Below are 13,507 nucleotides of genomic sequence, written 5' to 3' on the forward strand. Positions count from 1 at the left end.
TTTTAGCAGGAAAAATAGTCTTCTAAAAGCTTTATGGTTTTCTACAATGCTTGTTTTTCAATTCAAAATCACAAATTATCTAGTTTCACCCAATCACAGGAGCCTGGTCCAGTCACTCCCATAGTGGGAGCAGCACACACAAACCAAAACACCCTAAAACACACGTCTTAACTCCCTTTCTTCCATTACTGCCTCACACAAAGCTACAAACCTCCGGTAGGCCGTGCATCCTCCTCTGACGTCGGTCTTCCATGAAGTTAGTCAGCCACTCCTTCCTGTCATCAGTCTTCTTCTTACTGAAGGCCTGCAGCACAACACAGCCACTCAGCCTCCATTAACTGCTTACTTTAGCGCTCAATGATATTGGTACATTTCTATTTATGTTTTCATTTGGCCTGTTTCTAATAAAAAACCCTTTTAGACTGTATATTATTAAGGCATGATTCTTCATGCAGATTCAAGTGTGTTAAGTTTTTTTTTAAAAGTCAAGTATTGAAAATTTGAGAAGCTTTTCTGTCTTTTTTGTTGAATAGGTAAGGTTTTGAAAAAAGAACTAAATCTCTGGTAGAATAGGACTGTTTCCACTACCGGAATAAGGCGGGTCTCACTCGCAGAAACGCTCCTAATTTGAATACGAGCAGTCCGGAGCCGGCTTTTGTCTGGACTTTTTTAGTCCCTGTAGAAGAGCAGGGTCTTTTTTCTCCTCTGAAAACAGCCTGGTTACTGATTGGATACATCGCTAAGCAGGATGTGACGTAGTACCCAACACGACAACAACACACGCCATTTGTAACAGCCCGGCAAAGCAGTGTTGCCAACTTAGCGACTCTGTTGCTAAATTAAGCGACTTTTCAGACCCCCTTAGCGACTATTTTTCAATAAAGTGACTGGAGACAAGTTAAGCGACTCCTTCTTACTCTTCTTGAGGAGCCGGCTTGTAAAGAAGAGCCGCAGTTAGCTACAGTTAGCTCTGTAGCAGTACAGTGTGTATGTGCTGCTGCTACAGGAGGTGTTCACTTAGGGATCTCTGTTTGTTTATAACAAGCACCAGACACTCTGTCAATCACTATGTTTATGATCAGCGGAGACTCTGTGCATAATTAGCCATGCTGCTTTCAGCTGCTGACGTTGTGCAGAGTTAGCGAAGGCGAAAACCAAACGTCACCTCCAGAGTTTCTAAATCCCTCTGGGGGCTAACTTGTAATGGAGACACACAGAGTGGGCGGACTTATGAGAGGGTGTGGCCTGAGACTTTCCTGGTGGCCACTTCCCCCCCTAGTGGAAACACGGTTAATATTGGCACTATTATAAAAAACAAATAATGCCAAAACCCATACATATTTATAAGTGGGTTGATTTATCCCATAATAATTTTACACATACACTATAGGGGCTCTTTTACCAGTATGAATATATACAGCCCCCTGTACAGTGTTAAGTGATATCGCTGCCTGCCACAGATCACAGATAATGTCAGAAGGACTTTTTAACGCTCTACTCAATAACAGTGTTTGTCTGTGCATCTTGGATGATATTTTTCACAATTCTGCTCCCTGATAGAACAGTATGTATCTGTGGTTTTAAACTCACCAGAGTAATGGCAGCGTCGTCCTCTGCTCCACTGTATCTGAATGTGATGCGATGCTTCTCCATGTCAGCAAAGTATTCCTTTGCCTCTTTGCTCGTACTTGTACCCAAACCTGGAACACAAATGTAACATTTTTAATTAAAATAAAATAAAATAAAAACATCAAACAACAGCAGAAGGAACTTTAGAACTAACATGAACGTTCATTTGAGTTTCTATTAATATATTTAATACAAGAGTATCAAACCTTTGTAGTATTTTATGTGCCAGGTTTTATAGTTTTCTGTCTGTTTCTTCCACTCATCAAACTCTGGAATGCTGTAGAAGGCCATCTCCTGCTTGTTCTTGTTCACCTAAAGACAACAAATTAATCAGTGAGGGTCAGCTTTACTGCACTTTTGTGTTGAGTTTATATCCATTAAATAGTTCATGCTAATTAGCCTGTGATGCAAATAACCCATGTGCTCCATTGATTTAGCATTTTACTCCCAATAACACTACCAAACACTGCTAAACTCACTTCTTTTTCACTTGACCCAGAATTTTTCAAACTTGTATTCTTTCGACCCAAACAATGCTGACGTAAGTGACATCGTTTGAGGATTGTTTTCGGACATCAGCTCCACAGCTCCCTTTGGAGATACAAAAGGCTTAATACAACTTTCCTAACAAGTGCAGTTGTACTTCACCTACTGAAACTTTACGTTGCTTCATCTGCACGACATATTACTTTGACGGTTGTAAAAGTCTCGGGACTCAATAAAGTGTGTTATATTTGGGAGTATTTCCAGCATATTTTGCATTCTAGTGCTGTTAGTTACATGGATTTAAGTTAAAAAAAAATCTTCTGACTGAAAGGCTATTTGCGCTACAGCCAAGTCACGTGCAGTGTGTGAAACATGATCCAGGTTACTTCACACCTGCTTAAGAAATACTAATGCATAAGAATTCAGCACCAAATGCAGCCATCACATTTAAGTGCTCAACCAATACTGTTTTACAGGAGGGAGATTTTAAACAGCTCTTCTATTGCATCTTGCATTTTTTTTGTCCTTTCAATTAAATTTTTTTTTTGCAAAGCTCGTCTTTACTCTCTAAAATAATCAAGCATCTACATAACTTTTCATAATCGTTTTTTATTTTCCTTATTATTTCAAGTAAACCTTTTATATATATAAGAAAATAGAAATACAAAATAACAACAAACAGAACAAGCATCAAACAATCAACACCAACTTAGCGTTTGTTTACAACAAGCACCTGACACTCTGAGCACAGTTAGCGATGCCGTTCATTCACAATCAGGATAGTTATGATCAGCAGAGACTGCTTACTCCGTCTCCCGTGTTTAATCCGTTGCGTATGTGATCATGGTCGAAAATGCCGCTAATCAATTACGCGAAGATCTAAAACCATAGTCTTATACCTAATTGTGACTATTGAGTGATATTGCAATATGAATCACAATAATAGAGGGAATTGTATCAAGATTCTCATTTTCGTTTTAAAAACATTAAAGTGATCATGTTGGATGTTGGATCATGATGGGACATCCCTGCAGCACCTAAAATACACCTGCACCCCTGCCATTCTGCATAGTGCACTAATCCTTACTGAGATTTGGATCAAATTCAGATGAACTGTTTATAGCCTAATATAGAATCTGTGAGCGTGTGTGGGTCTTTTTCTTACTTTGACGATGGGTGTGATAAACTCCTCCAGGAATGTGTGTTTCAGGAGGGACGGCCAGTTGTGGTGGAAGAAGTTGATAAGAAGACCTTTGATATGGGAGCCATCTTGATCCTTGAACAAGACAATAAATGTTAGAAGTTCAGGTTGAGCGATTTATTTCTACTAAAGCTCTGTGAGTAGCCATGAGGCAGGTCACCTGATCAGTCATGATCATGATCCTGCCGTACCGCAGGCTCCTCAGCGACTCTGGGTCCTCATAGCTCTTCTTGTATTGCAGTCCAACGATTTTGATGATATTGTTAATCTCTGCATTTTCCATAATCTGTTGACCAAACAAAAAAGAAAGAAAAAAAGTATTTTCAATCGACTGAAGCAGAATATTCCCTCTAAAGATAAATAAAATAAGTCACAATCTACACAGATCTCAGCTGTTGTTAGCTCACTGACTTCTTCTCTTTAACCAAACCCTTTGACTGATGTTTTCCTCCAGTTTGAACACAAACTGTTTGCTTTGTTTTCCTCTTGATTCATGAAAGCTGACAAATTGAAGCGCCAATACAATCAAATCTTACTAATTCTAACACAATTCACTTTTGCAAAGCTGTGTTCATGAGCAAAATGTAGTTACTAAACTGTTTTTTCACCTGGTGGTTATTTTCCATCGTTCCCTAACACATCATTATATATACCTGCTTGTGTGTTGCCTCTCGCACATTCAGGATCTTCCCTCTCAGTGGGAACACTCCATAGCGATCACGCCCGATGACTCCTAGTCCAGACACAGCCAGAGACTTGGCTGAGTCTCCCTCAGTGAGGATGAGTGTGCATTCAGAAGAGTGTTTGCCACCTATGACATGGATGTGGAAAAGATTCATAATCCAATTACTGTGCAGCAGTGCATCATTGTCATCATAGTCTGATGGGTATTTTGAATGTTCACAGTAGCAAAGACACAGGTGCAAATAACTACATTACTTAAGAAGATGGCCTGGGTATTGGGTCTATCTCAGTATATTTTAATGGATTGGTATAGGCTAAAATAAAACAAATCAAAATCTAATGCGAACATTGGTGAGGGAAGAAGATCCACTCTCTTACACGTCTTCTGTCTGGCAGGTCAGCTTGATAGTTCGGCACAAAGACATGCAGTATTTGGATCAGGTAGCTTGTGAAAAGGCCAGTGTCTTTAGAGCAACAATTCAACAATTGCCTACTTATCAACATTTATGATTTAGTTCAACCCTCTGAACTGAATTGCCAAAAATACAGTTTATCATAGATGGAAACTGTGTAAACAGGCATCAAGCAGAGTTTTAATTTTCCAACGGTCCTTGAACAGATCATGTGTGACGAACGATTCGGTTTCTTTCTCCAAAATCATTTTATTCCACGACTCACTGAAAACTTGCCTTAAATAAACAGTTTGCACTAACTAAACCCTTTAAAAAAACTCCTCAGCTCTACTGGTATGCCATGATTGATTTCGATAAGACAAACGGTTAGTGGTGGCATACCTGTCAAGTATCCCATTTTGGTCGGGAAAGTCCCGTATTTTACCCTTCTTTCCCGCCGTCCTCCTCGTATTAGTATTTTCCCATAAATCTCCCGTATTTTAACCATAGACTGTATATTTTAACCGGGCCAAGTAAAAAAAACAAAAAACATTCCCAGTCTGAGCTCTGTCACTAGCCTCGCAATTACAGCCACCTGAGTAGCTACTACAGGTACTGTAGGTGGCAGCTGTCGCAAAGGTTAGTATGTGACATCAGATCAGTGGACGTGGTGCATCTCCAGTGGCACACCTGGTAGATCGCAATAAATACAGGCTCAGCCCTCGTGAGCTGGTGGACCGGGTTCAAATCGGCTCAGAGCACTTTCCCTCTGTCTTCCCCTTTAACTCTGAATATCTCTCTATCAATAAAGCTATAAAAATACCCAAAAAATTACTTTTACATAAATAAATAATGGACGTAGTCACCGTGACGTCACCCATAGGGTTCTGACTAACTGGTTAATCCAGGTGTGTCTGATTATTGTTGCTATGACAACTGAGGTCAGGCTCACCTGGATGAATCAGTTTGTCCAATAATGGCAGACAGGAAACAAAGGAGCTGGCTGAAGTTCAGGAAGTAGTGCAGCTGTGCATAAAGCCAATTGTAGTTTATAATGGTTGACAAGTGGTGATTTTAGCTTTCTTGTACGCCTGTCTTATAATGTAGGGCATACTGGAACTTGGTTGGGGTGGTGGGACTGCTTGCAACAGTAGCTGGAAAATTTCCCTTATTTTCAAATCCGACACTTGACAGGTATGAGTGGTGTACATTCAAGGCAACAAATACAGAAGAGTGTTAACACACCAGCATCGTTGGCGTCGTCTAGCTTGGGGATGCCTTTGATCTTGCTGTACTTGACAGATGAGCACTTCTTATTGAGCTGCGTCTGAGCTTTGAACTTCACCCAGTTGAGTATACTCTCAACGATCCCACAGTTGGTAGCCTGTGTGCGACAAAGAGACAAAAACCTTTACTGACTGTTGGTGGTTTCTCATGAGTGAGTGGAGAGTGCATTAGTAGAGTCCTTACAGCCCTGATGAACTTCTCTGACAAAAGGCACTTGGACCCAAAGCTCTTGGTCTGGAGTGTCATATTCTCCTTGGTCTGGGAGTCAAAGGTGGGGTTCTCGATCAATGCGTTCACAAACACCCAGATGTGGTTCTTCACCTGAAGCACAATTGAAAGGAAGGTCACTCAGTTTTCAACATGTCTGCAATAGAACCAACACACTTGCATTGAGCTCAAAATGTTGCATAAAATCACTCATAACTCTACCTGGAAGGGTTTGACTGACACTCCTGCCTTGTTCTTCTTCTTCACCACTTCAATAAGTTTAGACACTATTTGGTCCACCACATAGTCAACATGTCTGCCACCCTGAAACAAACATATCCCTCATGTTAGAAAGACATTTTTACTCTTTGCTTTGATGTTTTATTATTAACAGTGAAAAGCTGATAGAGGTTAAAGCATGAATAAGATACCTTGGTAGTGGCGATGCTGTTGACAAAGCCGATTTGTTGGAAGCCCTTCTCGCTTAGGGTGAGGCAAACCTCCCAACGATCATTCACAGTCTCATTCACTACCTTCAGAGCAACACCCGTCTCGTCCAGTTTGTCCTTCACATACAGATCCACATAGCTGCGGAAACCCGTAATCTTTATTCGGAGAAAAGACATATACAAGTTAGGTTTCAATAGCTTATATTCACTGATGAAACAACATTGTCAGGCTCATCACAAGTCCAGGAGCACAGCTACAATTGATAATATTTATGAACAGAAATGCAACAAGTGATTGATATCTGCCATCATAATAAAAAAAAAATGACATCCAAGCATGTCTGGTCATCCTGACATGGTCATTCCTGTGTGCAGCTGGTAAGCAAATCTTCATATTATTTTATGTGAATCACCCAACATAGTCTACAGAAGGTGAGTACTGCACATCAAACGTTTCACACTGAAAGAGCACAGGTGTTTCACTGACAGTAAGCCAGGAAAGCATTACCGCATTTCTACCATTAAAACCGGGGGCACTGTTGCGTTATTCTACCATTAACGCCAGGAAAGTGGATACGTCGCTTTGTAGTATTTGTAGTTTTTTCCACCTATTTTCGGTCTCTTGGCCAATGAAATGCATCAGAATACATGTGGGAGTGTCGCAATGCAACATGGGACTTTTCAGAACTTTGAACTCATGGTGGAAGACGACTATAGCGGAGGGAGCTCAGATATAACAGCTATAAGCTCTCAAATACTTTTTGAATTTCATTTCTATCTGCTACAGAGGCTGAAAAATCTAATATTTAGTAGACGTTGAGACTTCTGTTCAATTTCCAGAAAAACTTCAAGATTTAGGGGGTTACTTTAAAACTGCCCAGAGGTTTTACAGGCATTTTTTACAGGTGTTTTAGGCCTAAATGGGTTATTGTAGAGCATCAGTGAGAGGTCAAGGTCTAAACCAACTGATGATTCAATGGGACCGTATGTTACAGCATTTGTTTAAGTATTACTGTGAAATTGAATATGTGTAATATTGCTCAGTCATGAAAGAATCAGGCCAGAAAACTGTGGACATTTCATTGTTTACTTTCAACTTCATTTTCGTTATTTTAAAATCGCAGTCACAGATGGAACAAACAATGGTGAAACTCTTGCAGTTACCCTGTGGGATAACACTAAACCCTCAACACAGACTTTAAAACCACAACAAAGTAAGATGCGTAATAAATTGGGAGACTTACAGGTAATTTTTTTCCATTCAGCGTGACTTTAATGCCCCTGCAGGAGCCGGCTACATCATAAGCTCTGCGGGTCAGGAGTGCTACAGTATCTTTGTCCAGCTTCTCCATCTTGAACTTAGACAGGTCTGGCTGGAACGTCACACAGGTGAAATCGTCCCCGTCAAAGAACTTAATCTTGGGCTCAGAGGTCTTGCTCATGTTGTTCTGCCACGTCTGCAGATGGTAAAAACATGGTAAAATACACACATATGCTGTCATTCACTTCTAGATTATTATAACAAAAAAATGTAATAAAAGCTTTTTTTATACATGGGTATGTACTTGATCGTCTAAAACTCAGACACCTCTAACTGTAACCCATGCATTTAATCTCTACGGTGTTTAGTCTCTTAAACCACTGTGATATAATCCTTAAATCAGGTATGTGGAGATGCAGATTTGGTTGATGTTATTGTTGTGAAAAAGGCTGTGAATCTACTACCCTTCTAGAACACTACGCTCCCAAAATTCTAGGTTACATGTGGTTCCGAAAGTCCTTAAACGTAGATTAGGAGCCAGAGCCTTCAGTTATCAAGCTCCTCTCTTGTGGAATCATCTCCCAGTCTCAGTACAGACACCCTCTCTTTATTCAAGAGTAAACTTCAAACTTTCCTCTTTGACAAAGCCTATAGTTAGGGCTGGCTGAGGCCTTGGACCAGCCCCTAGTTATGCCGCTATAGGCCCAATGTGTCGGGGGACACCAATAACCGGGCCGCTCTTTTCTTCTTTCTCTCTGATGACCCAATAATACATGATACAAGCTTGTAATTTACCAGAGTACTCGCACTTTTCTTGGTGTCAAGCTGTGGTCCTGCTCGGCATCACTCCTGCTGCTCTCACTGCTGTGGAGATGGTTCGGCCCAGATGGGAATGCTCCTCTCCTGGTCCACTCTACACTCACCATCACTACTGGCCAATGGTGGCCCTTCATCCCCTGCTGCTGTCTCCTCCCAGAACTCCTGCTCCTCTCTGTCTCTCTCCCTCAACAGTCTCTCTCTATCCTCCCTCTCTCCCCCCCTTCAACCTCTATCTACTCTATTCTACTCTGTTGATCCTGTACAACGACATCTATTGACATCTGTCCGTCCTGGGAGATGGATCCCTCCTCTGTCGCTCTCCCTGAGGTTTCTTCTTCTTTTTCCCCTGCTAAAAGGGTTTTTTGAGGAGTTTTTCCCTGGCCGCTGTGAGGGTCAAAGGACAGAGGGTGTCGTACCATGTACAGTCTGTGAAGCCCTTTGAGGCAAATCTGTGATTTGTGATTTTGGGCTATACAAATAAAACTGAATTGAAATGACAATTTCATGTAGTGACTTAACATTTATGCCCCATCTATCAATTGAGTGCAACCACCAAAGGTGATAGTATAAACAACCTTACCTCAGATATGACAACATGACAAAACCCTATAAAACAGCAATTACCTCATTCAAATATCACGTGGATGTGGTGAAAATGTTGTATTCAAATTTACAACAATCAGATCAAATCAGTCATTACTATCCAGTTTATCTTTAGTAAAGTAAAATGATAACCTTTGACCAAAGAAAAAAATATCCTCTCTGTGACAACCAATGGGAATTGTACATAGTCTTATTTTAAGTCAATGTTGACGCAGGTAAAATTTATTTGGTGCATATTAACAGAGGCAACATCCTCACCTGTTTGAAACTGTGTCTGTATTCCTTGCAGGCGGTTTCCACTGTGAACTTGGTACTGAAGATGTTACAGAGTTTAGCACCGTATCCATTCCTTCCACCTGGGCCAAACAGCATTGCAGACAGCAGTTAGCAATATTACTGAACATACCAAAATAACCACTGATAAACATGTTAAGATATCTCTTCTCACCTGTCACTTTCTTCTCATCATCATCATAGTTGCTGGAGGTGAGCAGGTGGCCGAAAATGAGAGCTGGGACGTACATCTTCTCATCCTTGTGCTCCACCACTGGTATTCCTTTACCATTGTTCCAGATAGAAATGGTGTTGGATTCACTGGGGGAGGCAAAATAAAGGACAGGAATGAACTACAGGGGGTTTATGGATTGAGACAGACAATCTGAATGATATCTATGTGTGAACAGTTCTTTTTGTGTACCCACATAAAGACACAGATCAGAACTACTGAAAACTCAAATATCTTGCTGGATTCTTAGTGCTGTTTATTTATTCTTTGATTAAAGAATTTCTGATTTATTACAATAATCATTCAAATTCAAGACTTCAAGACTATTTTATTCAGGCGAAGTTCAACTCTGATATTTTTGAGATGGTTGGCAGTGACATAACTCAGTTATTGTATTCGATCCAGCAAGGGGAATAAAATCTTATTATTAGTTACTTTCTATAAAAAGTACTCCACTTCAGGTTACATGAAGGAACCAGGGGCCGACCATTTAAAATGTTGAAATGAGACTTAATATGTAACCAGGGTTCTAGGAATCCAGATACATGAGGTTTTTCCTCGGTCAACCCACTCTAAAAGTCTGAACGTGCAACTGCCACCAGTTCAGATGAGAGGAAGGACAGATATTCGCAAGGACATTAGTAATGTGTTACTATGAGGCTTGGGTAAAACATGTTCAATTTGTTAATCACACATGGGCAGTATAGCATTTGCTAAAGTGCAAAGATATGTGCTGATCAGGGGTGTCAAACATGCAGCCTGAAGGCCAGAACCAGCCTGCCAAAGGGTCCAGTCTGGCCCACTGGATGATTTTGCAGTGACATTAGCTTAGAAGTAATTAATTCTGAACTTTCAATACAATGCACTGCTATTCTTGTTTGTCCACTGGGGGTTGTGCCGTCCTAACAGTAGCAGGCCGTGTGAGGGATAGGCTATCATAGATCCCACATGCTTGTGTACAGGCTATAGGGCTATTTCCACTACCGGGTAATAGCCAGACAATACCCGGAATGAGGCGGGTCTCACTTGCCGAAACGCCCCTAATTTGAATATGAGCAGTCCGGAACCTGCAACAACACACGCCATTTGTAAAAGCCGGCAAAGCAGTGTTCCCAACTTAGCAACTTTGTTGCTAAATTTAGTGACTTTTCAGACCCCCCTTAGCAACTCCTTCTTACTCTTTTTAATGAGACGCTAACGAGCCGGAGGCCCGCTTGTTAAGAAGAGCCGCCGTTAGCGGCAGTTAGCTACAGTTGGCTCTGTAGCAGTACAGTGTGTATGTGCTGCTGCTGCTACAGGAGGTGTTCACTTAGCGATCTCCGTTTGTTTACAATAAGCACCAGACACTCTGTGCACGGTTAGCGGTGCCGGTTAATTCACAATCACTAGTTTATGATCAGTGGAGACTGTTTATAATTAGCCATGCTTCTTTCAGCTGCTGACGTTACCTCCAGAGTCTCTAAATCCCTCTGGGGACTAATTTGTAATGGAAACACACAGAGTGAGCAGACTTTTGAGAGGGTGTGCCCTGAGACTTTCCCGGTGGACACTTTCACCCCCTAGTGAAAACACAGCTTATGTGACACAAAACTGTCAAGCATAGTTAATGCAGGTTCATGCAGGAGCTGCTGGCAGAAAATTTGTTAAAATTGAGCAAAGTCGACACAAAGTGTTGGCTTATGCCAGAAAAATGGACAACTTATTGTTGAAATGCACTTATTTTTCTTAAGAGACCTGAAGCTGTTTTTGATTAGTTTTTGTTAATAGAATGCTCATTAATTGTAAACATTTTCGGAATGTACTTGTAGTTTAAAGAAAGGGACAAATTGAGGGGTTGTTTATAGATTGGCACGCAATGCTTTTTCTGATCTGGCCCAGATGAGATCAAATTAAAAACAAACTAAAATGAGTTTGACACCGCTGGATGCTTCTGTAAAAACAAGAGACACATGCAAAGACTACTACAACCATAAAAAATGGCTATGTTTGGAACAACGAGGTGCGGTGTGGTTGCACTGTAATTGAAAAGAGAAACCTAACAAGTGTCAGATGCAAGCTCATGTGTTGGTGCCATATTGAACACTAAAATATAATTAGAAAATATGTTAACTTGTTTTAAGTTAATTATGTTATTTTTTTATTTGTAAAAGAAATTATTAAGGAAAGTAACAAAATTTGGAGCCAACCTGGTTTAAAACTTCCAAAGGAATTTAAAGACATTATTTTATTTGTATTGGGATGGTGACGTATGTAATGCACCTCCCACAGGCAGGTGGATATTTAATTTTTTTGTGAATGATGTTTTGGAGGGTTAGGAGGCAGAGTGTAAACAGTTTTCCGACCGCACTCACGCACTAGAATACTTAGAAAACCAAATGTTTTGGATCGCATTAAGTGAATAGTTTTATTTTGTATTGAAATGAAGGAAAGTCAACCGGAGTTCTTTTCAATAAACATCAGAAGTGGATGAGCGTCTCTGCGCGTGCTTATTGTAATGTGTGTCGGCATATCTGCAACCTGAGCTGGCTAAAAGGAGAAATAGGATTAGCCACTTCAACATGGTTTATGTGTTGAAGCTTGAATCTATTCTTTATAGCAAGCTGGACTCAATGTGCAAAACAAGGCTGAGAGTCCCACTCCAGGTGTTCAGTATTGGCTAGCACCATGTTGCTAGTGTTATCATGTACCCATGCTGTGAATTTTCCGTTTATTCCCCAGTGTGCAGTAGCACAGGAAAGCACATTTTCCAGAGTTGTAAAAATCGTGAATGTCTGTGATGCAGGAAAATGAGGAATCTTTGAAGAATGGCCCAGGATCATGAAATAGGACAAACTGGGTGATAAATAAAATGGGTTACAAATTCGTGGGATAAAAAGAAAAAAAAAAGAATGGTCAAATAGCTCCCAGTGAATGCTGAATAATATTTTTGCATGAAATGCCCGTCCCTAATATCAATACATCTTACCTAGGATATAAGGCAGTTAATTCTGTTGTGACTCAGAATAATGACAACAGTGCTTAATAAGCTGACCCACAAACAGGCTGGGGGAGCTGTGGAGAGGAGCATTAACATCTCTATAAAACCACATTAGCAGCAGAGACCTGAGTGCGGCAGGGCTAATGGTATCATTTATACAGCAGGGGACATTGGAGAGAGCAGCGGCTCATCTGAAGGACACACTGCTGTTTAAGCAGTCAGATGTTGATGCAGTTGGCAGGATGGAGGTGAACTGCATATAAAACAAGAGCTCAGTGCATTTCAGCACAGGCTCATTATACTGTAGTTATGCCTGGATCCATGTTTTAAACCTCATTCATCTTCTGCATGTATTCAGCAAGCCCTGGCTATATCCACAGCATAAAGAAAACAGGCAGGGACAGGCCTCCAGCCAGACCAGCACAGCTTACTGATAAAGAAAATAAATCACAGTAGCTGAGAACAGGAGGAGAAAATTCCTGGTGCACAGGTTGTGATGAGTTCATAATGGCATAAATACATTTACATGACATTTTGTAAAAAAGGAAAAGAAAAGAAAAAACTGGTCATGGGAATAGAAAAAAAATGTAATGGTTATAAATGGTACACTCTTTTTGGTCGTTTTAATACAAAACATTGTACTCACGCATCAATGTTGATCTTAATGTGACTCATGTTCTTGTCCCTTTGTTTGTTGTCTGCTGCATTGACTGTTAACGGGAAAAAAACAACATGAAAACAAAGTAAAGATTACAAGGTGACATCTTCAAATGTCTGGTTCTGTCTGAAGAACAGTTCAAAATCCAATGACTGGATTTATAATAACAACCACAGAAACAAAGGCACGTATTCTCACATTTGATCTGAACCGGAGAATGTTGTAGTAATTGATTAGTTAAAGAAGTAACCAACAACATGAATAAATGAAATCATTAGCTGCAGCTCTAGTGGGAACATGTATTCTTATTGAGGAGAATGTTTATTTAAACAGGCTATTAGATCATTGG

The 13,507-nt window shown here is 40.5% G+C and overlaps 1 protein-coding gene across 3 annotated transcripts in view; it reads right to left on the reverse strand.

The window, feature by feature from the left end:
- top2b (DNA topoisomerase II beta) overlaps positions 1-13,507 on the reverse strand; it is a 39,034-nt gene that overhangs the window by 17,425 nt on the left and 8,102 nt on the right. For 2 of the 3 annotated variants that reach the window (XM_059349643.1, XM_059349642.1), the window contains exons 4-17: positions 13,147-13,210; positions 9,467-9,612; positions 9,277-9,374; positions 7,580-7,792; positions 6,318-6,491; positions 6,109-6,210; positions 5,863-6,000; positions 5,638-5,776; positions 3,970-4,127; positions 3,477-3,602; positions 3,281-3,391; positions 1,836-1,941; positions 1,591-1,700; positions 212-304 (exon numbers count right to left, since the gene is read on the reverse strand). In XM_059349643.1, coding sequence (XP_059205626.1) covers positions 212-304; positions 1,591-1,700; positions 1,836-1,941; positions 3,281-3,391; positions 3,477-3,602; positions 3,970-4,127; positions 5,638-5,776; positions 5,863-6,000; positions 6,109-6,210; positions 6,318-6,491; positions 7,580-7,792; positions 9,277-9,374; positions 9,467-9,612; positions 13,147-13,210 — 1,778 coding nt within the window. Of the gene's footprint in view, positions 1-211; positions 305-1,590; positions 1,701-1,835; positions 1,942-3,280; positions 3,392-3,476; positions 3,603-3,969; positions 4,128-5,637; positions 5,777-5,862; positions 6,001-6,108; positions 6,211-6,317; positions 6,492-7,579; positions 7,793-8,995; positions 9,022-9,276; positions 9,375-9,466; positions 9,613-13,146; positions 13,211-13,507 lie in introns of those variants that run through there. The other variant, XM_059349644.1, reaches the window with a different exon arrangement.

The sequence above is a fragment of the Centropristis striata genome, chromosome 14, assembly GCF_030273125.1.
Source record: "Centropristis striata isolate RG_2023a ecotype Rhode Island chromosome 14, C.striata_1.0, whole genome shotgun sequence".
NCBI classification, from domain to species: domain Eukaryota; kingdom Metazoa; phylum Chordata; class Actinopteri; order Perciformes; family Serranidae; genus Centropristis; species Centropristis striata.